This window comes from Saimiri boliviensis, chromosome 5 (genome assembly GCF_048565385.1).
Source record: "Saimiri boliviensis isolate mSaiBol1 chromosome 5, mSaiBol1.pri, whole genome shotgun sequence".
In the NCBI taxonomy this organism is placed as follows: Eukaryota; Metazoa; Chordata; class Mammalia; order Primates; family Cebidae; genus Saimiri; species Saimiri boliviensis.
In genome coordinates, this window is record NC_133453.1 from 32492313 (window position 1) to 32499114 (window position 6802).

The 6802-nt window shown below is 42.7% G+C and overlaps 1 protein-coding gene across 1 annotated transcript; it reads left to right on the forward strand.

Annotated features, from left to right (window-relative positions):
- On the forward strand, positions 1-3293 carry CRYGD (crystallin gamma D). Its single transcript, XM_039469989.2, has 3 exons — positions 1-57; positions 161-403; positions 2955-3293. The coding sequence occupies exons 1-3, from the start codon at positions 49-51 to the stop codon at positions 3225-3227; spliced, it is 525 nt and encodes a 174-aa protein (XP_039325923.2). The 5' UTR covers positions 1-48; the 3' UTR covers positions 3228-3293.
- The last annotated feature ends 3509 nt before the right edge of the window (positions 3294-6802 follow it).

Here is a 6802-nt window from a genome sequence, read left to right on the forward strand (position 1 = left end):
GCCGCGCACCGCCCCACCCGCTCAGACCCGCCGCGCGCCCAGCCAGCCATGGGGAAGGTGAGCCCAGCCCGCGCCCTGGGACCCCGGAGCTCCGCGGGGACCGGAGTCAGGGGCGGGGGCAGGCCTGTGAACCCTCGCCTTGCCTGGCCTTGCCTTGCAGATCACGCTCTACGAGGACCGGGGCTTCCAGGGCCGCCACTACGAATGCAGCAGCGATCACGCAAACCTGCAGCCCTACCTGAGCCGCTGCAACTCGGTGCGCGTGGACAGCGGCTGCTGGATGCTCTATGAGCAGCCCAACTACTCGGGCCTCCAGTACTTCCTGCGCCCCGGCGACTATGCCAACCACCAGCAGTGGATGGGCCTCAGCGACTCCGTCCGCTCCTGCCGCCTCATCCCCCACGTGAGTGCAGCCTCAAGTCAAGACCGAAGCCCTCAGGACACTCACTGGATGTTTACAAGCAAATGCTGAACATTAGAAGTAGTGATCATTCACATAACTGAGAGTGGGTAAAAGATGAACTATAGTGGATTAATCAATAGAGTTTGCGCCCCACAAAAGCGAAGTGTTACCCAGATACCAATGAATCACAATTAATCCACAAACACTTACTGAGTAAGAATGTGTCGCCCGCCCTATGGGGTTGTGTAAGACTTAACTCCTATTCTGGAATCATTTGGAATGGAGTCGTAGAAAAACCACTACTACCTAATAGAAGAATAGCTGCCAGAGAGTGTGGCAGTCAATGGAAAGCAACACAGACATTTCACACATGTGCCACATATATCCCGTATGTATGTTAGAACACTACAGTTTATGAAAAATTCGTCCTTGGACTTACTGATTTTTTTTCTCTATTTTTCCTCATTGTATTCACAAATTATTGACTTAGAATTAATTGTTGTTTAATGCATTATCTTATTAAAATATTTAATATTTAAATAGGCTTATATATTTAATAATTTCATTTATATCATATTAAAATACATTATATTTTAATATATTTAATGAATATAATTTAAGATTTATTTAATAATTATTCATTTAATATATTTATATAATATATAAATTATATTTTAAATATAGTTCATATATTTTAAATATATTTTATTTACATTATATTTATTTATAGTTTTTATTTTATGGGTTTTTTTTTTTTGAGACAGAGTCTCACTCACTCTGACTCCCAGGCTGGAGTGCAGTGGCGCTATCTTGGCTAACTGCAACCTCGGCCTCCCAGGTTCAAATGATTTTCCTCTCTCAGTCTCCTCTGTAGCTGGGGTTACAGGAGCACACCAGCACACACGGCTATTTTTTGTATTTTTATTTTATTGCATTTATTATTTATTATTAACTTTTTTGAAGATGTCTCTCTCTGTCCCCCAGGTTGGAGTGCAGTGGCATGATGTTGGCTCACTGCAACCTCTACATCCAGGGTCCACGCGGTTCTCATCCAAGTAGCTGGGACAGGAGCATGCCACCACAACTGGCTAATTTTTTCTTTTTCTTTTCTTTCTTTCTTTCTTTCTTTTTTTTTTTTTTTGAGACAAAGTCTTGCCCTGTCGCCCAGGCTGGAGTGCAGTGGCACGATCTTGGCTCACTGCAACCTTCGCCTCCTGGGTTCAAGCGATTCTCCTGCCTCAGCCTCCCGGGTAGCTGGGACTACAGACACGCACCACCATGCCCAGCTAATTTTTCATATTTTTAGTAGAGACAGGGTTTCACCATGTTAGCCAGAATGGTCTCTTATCTCCTGACCTCGTGATCACCCACCTCGGCCTCCCAAAGTGCTGGGATTACATGCGTGAGCCACAGTGCCTGACCCCAACGCCTGGCTAATTTTTGAATTTTTAGTACAGAGGAGGTTTCACCACAGTGGTCAAGCTGGTTCAAACGCCTGACCTCAAGTAATCCACCTACTTCGGCTTCTCAAAGTGTTGTGACTACAGGCATGAGCCACTGTGCCAGCCCTTATATTTGTGTATTTTATAAATATAAAATATTTCTATTTTAAGTATATTTTATTTATATTTTAAGTAATTTTTAAATAAAATATAATCATTTTTGAATAAATATGATTTTAATTTGTACTTATAAAATATAATTTTAATATAATTTTTTAAATAAATATAATTATTTTTAAATAAAACAATTTTTTTCATTTTCCTTTTTTAAAATATAATTTTATACATTTTATAATATATTTTAATTATAGTATATAATTAAATATATATTAGATATTATGTATATTTAAAAACAATTTAATTTTTATAATTTAATGTTTATTTTAATATTAAAACATCTCTTCAAAATGACATACAATAGTAATAAGCTGTTACAGATTTGGGTTTGTGTGTGGTACAGGATATTAAGCATAGGAGTCAGCTCATCCTGAGAAATAGCGGAATATATTAAGGGTATTTCTTTCTCAATTTCTTTATAACACTTTATAATCTTGAAAAGGGCCGGGCACGGTGGCTCAAGCCTGTAATCCCAGCACTTTGGGAGGCTGAGGCGGGTGGATCACGAGGTCAAGAGATCGAGACCATCCTGGTCAACATGGTGAAACCCCGTCTCTACTAAAAATACAAAAAATTAGCTGGGCATGGTGGCACGTGGCTGTAATCCCAGCTACTCAGGAGGCTGAGGCAGGAGAATTGCCTGAACCCAGGAGGCGGAGGTTGCAGTGAGCCGAGATGGTGCCATTGCACTCCAGCCTGGGTAACAAGAGCAAAACTCCGTCTCAAAAAAAAAAGAAAAGAAAAAAAAGAAAAGGTACTGAATCTCTGCCTTCAGTAAGGAGGAGTTTATAAACATTCAGAATTAATTAAATTTTACCATGTATTTCAAAATGGCTTTGAGCCAGTCCTCCTCACCAAGCTAAACTGCCTAACAATGCATTGGAATCATTTCATGGTTGCTTTTCTCCTCTTTTCATTTCTGGGTCTGCCAGGCTGGCTCTCACAGGATAAGACTCTATGAGGCGGAGGACTACAGAGGCCAGACGATAGAGTTCACTGAGGACTGCACCTCTCTTCAGGACCGCTTCCACTTCAATGAAATCCACTCCCTTAACGTGCTGGAGGGCTCCTGGGTCCTCTACGAGCTGCCCAACTACCGAGGACGGCAGTACCTGCTGAGGCCGGGGGACTACAGGCGGCACCAGGACTGGGGATCCGTGAATGCCAGAGTGGGCTCTCTGAGGAGAGTCATAGATTTCTATTGAAATATTTACTCCTTCGTCGTTTCTCAATCTGGAAACTAATAAAATATTTTCTGTGTGTTACTGGCACTGATTGTTGCTGTCTTTATTTTGCCCTATTCTGTCTTATTTTATTTACACACGAGGCAAATGGCAACCAAGATGTGTAATACATAGATAACAAAGGAAATTCTCACAAAAGAAAGATGTCTTCATATTACTATTATTATTATTATTACTATTATTATTTAAAGATGGGGCTTCACCATGTTGGTCAGGCTGGTCTTGAACTCCTGACTTCAGGTGATCCTCCTGCCTCAGCCTCACGAAGTGCTGGGATTACAGGCATGAGCCACCACACCCGACCAGATGTCTTCATGTTAAGCAGAACTTAACAGTTTGCCAAAGTTTCATAATATATTATCTCATTTGATTCCCTGGCCTTTAAACAGCTTGCTGCTTCAAACCAGATTATCAGAAATCTGTTTAGATTTCAGTTTTTCTCTGAGGAAGGAGGACCTGAAAACGTAGGTTCAGATAGTGTGACCCACTTTTTCAATCAGGAATTCTGAACCTGGGTACCATAATGTGCATCAATTTTTGAATTCTCTACAATTGTTTGCAAAAGTTGAGTTCACAAATCTCTGTCTGACTCCTTTACGGCAGAGGTGGCCATGTGACATTCTTCTGGTCATCAAACTGTAAGTGGAAAAATGTTGATAGCAAGGGAAAAGAGATGATTCTGGAAAAACTTCTCTTTTTTTTTTTTGAGACTGAGTTTCGCTCTTGTGGTCCAGACTGGAATGCAGTGGCGAGATCTCGACTCACTGCAAGCTCCACCTCCTGTGTTCAAGCGATTCTCCTGCCTCAGCCACCTAAGTAGCTGGGATTACCACCACGCCTGGCTAATTTTTGTATGTTTAGTGGAGAGGGGATTTCACCATGTTGGGCAGGCTGGTCTCGAACTCCTGATCTCAGGTAATTCAGCTGCCTGGGCCTCCCAAAGTTCTGGGATTACAGGTGTGGGTCACTGTGCCCAGCCAAACTTCTGCTTTTTTTTTTTTTTTTTTTTTTTAGATGGAGTTTCGCTCTTGTTACCCAGGCTGGAGTGCAATGGCACGATCTCGGCTCACCGCAACCTCCGCCTCCTGGGTTCAGGCAATTCTCCTGCCTCAGCCTCCTGAGTAGCTGGGATTACAGGCACGTGCCACCATGCCCAGCTAATTTTTTTGTATTTTTAGTAGAGACGGGGTTTCATCATATTGACCAGGATGGTCTCGATCTCTTGACCTCGTGATCCACCCACCTCGGCCTCCCAAAGTGCTGGGATTACAGGCGTGAGCCACCGCGCCCGGCTCAAACTTCTGCTTTTCTAATGAAAGGGGGCAGATGCCCCTGGTGCCCCAAATGGCCCTTTCATTTCTTACACTCAAGAAATAACAGAGTATGTGAGAAAGGCCAGGAGAATTTCAGAGATGTTGGCCTTGATGTGCCTGAGCCCCTGGACCATGCTAACAACCTTTTACCTTCAGACTTCTTGTGAAGGCAGTCAAATAAACCACATTTTGTTTAAGCCGCTGAATCTGGGTGTTCTGTTATCCGCAGTTCAACACACATTTCTAGCTGATGTAGAGTATATGTGAATTTTCCTTAGCTAACTGTATAGAATTTTATTTAGAGACATTTCTAATTAAAAAGAGAGCGAGAGAAAGAAAAGACGGGAGCTAAATGATGAGAACACATGGACACGAAGGAGGGAACAACAGACACTGGTCCTATTTGAGGGTGGAGGATGAGAGGAGGGAGAGAACCAGAAGAAGTAACAATGGGGCACTAGCTTTAGTACCCGGATAACAAAATAGTCTGTACAACCAACCCCAGTGACACAAGTTTACATAACAAACATGCACATGTACCTCTGAGCCTAAAATGAAAGTTGAAAAAAAGCAGGGAGGAGAGAGAAAGAAAGGGAGGAGGGGAAAGAGAGAGGCAGAAAGAGGGGCCATTATAGAACATTGTAGTCGTAAGATAAGATGGTTAGACACATTTTATTTTATTTATATATTTATTTACTTTTTTTTTTTTTTTTTTTTTTGAGACAGTGTTTCGCTCTTGTTACCCAGGCTGGAGTGCAATGGCGCGATCTCGGCTCACTGCAACCTCCGCCTCCTGGGTTCAGGCAATTCTCCTGCCTCAGCCACCTGAGTAGCTGGGATTACAGGCACGTGCCACCACGCCCAGCTAATTTTGTGTATTTTTAGTAGAGACAGGGTTTCACCATGTTGACCAGGATGGTCTCGATCTCTCGCCTCGTGATCCACCCACCTCGGCCTCCCAAAGTGCTGGGATTACAGGCGTGAGCCACCGCGCCCGGCCTATATATTTATTTACTTTTTGAGACGGAATACAGTGGCATGATCTCGGCTCACCATGACCTCCAACTCCCCAGTTCAAGCAATTCTGCCTCAGCCTCCCACGTAGCTGGGATTACAGGCACACACCACCACGCCAAGCTAATTTTTGTATTTTTAGTAGAGATGGGGTTTCACATTGTTGGCCAGGATGATTTTGATCTCCAGACCTCAGGTGATCCGCCTGCCTCACCCTCCCAAAGTGCTAGGAAGGATTACAGGCATGAGCCACCGTGCCCAGCCTAACATATTTTAAATCCGTAGATCATCTAATCTAGATACCTCATTTTATGTACTGTAAACTAAGGTCTAACTCTAATGTCACACTCAATAATGAAGGTGGAATCAGAACTTAGAATGACAGCTCAGAAACTCCTGGTTTTCTATTATAAAATCTATTATGAAATCTTGTCAAAGTAATGACAACATTAGCTCATAGATTCTTACCATGGGGTCATTGCAAACAACCAACCAGGAATTGAATTTAAAATATTGAATAATCCAAATCTGTTTTCTCTCTGAACACACACGTGCACACACAAACATGCACACACACACACAGTTACTGTATAGGGAAATCAGAGTGAACTGAATAAAAGGAGAAAGAAGGATAAAGTCCAAGGAGGGAAGGGTACAAATAGAAAAAACAAATTTTAAGATGTCAATTATATTGAATGTTCTTTTATTTTGCTTTAAGAATATTTAAGTGAAGGCCGGGCGCGGTGGTTCAAGCCTGTAATCCCAGCACTTTGGGAGGCCGAGGTGGGTGGATCACGAGGTCAAGAGATCGAGACCATCCTGATCAATATGGTGAAACCCCATCTCTACTAAAAATACAAAAAATTAGCTGGGCATGGTGGCACGTGGCTGTAATCCCAGCTACTCAGGAGGCTGAGGCAGGAGAATTGCCTGAACCCAGGAGGCAGAGGTTGCGGTGAGCCGAGATCGTGCCATTGCACTCCAGCCTGGGTAACAAGAGCGAAACTCCGTCTCAAAAAAAAAAAAAAAAAAAAAAAAAAAAAAAAAAAGAATATTTAAGTGAGAGGACTATAAGTTTTTTTTTTTTTTTTTTTTTTTTTTTCTTGAGATGGAGAAGACAACAGCTAGAGAGTGCAGTGGTGTGATCTCGGCTCACTGCAACCTCCGTCTCCTGGGGATAAGTGGTTCTCCTGCCTCAGCCTCCCCAAT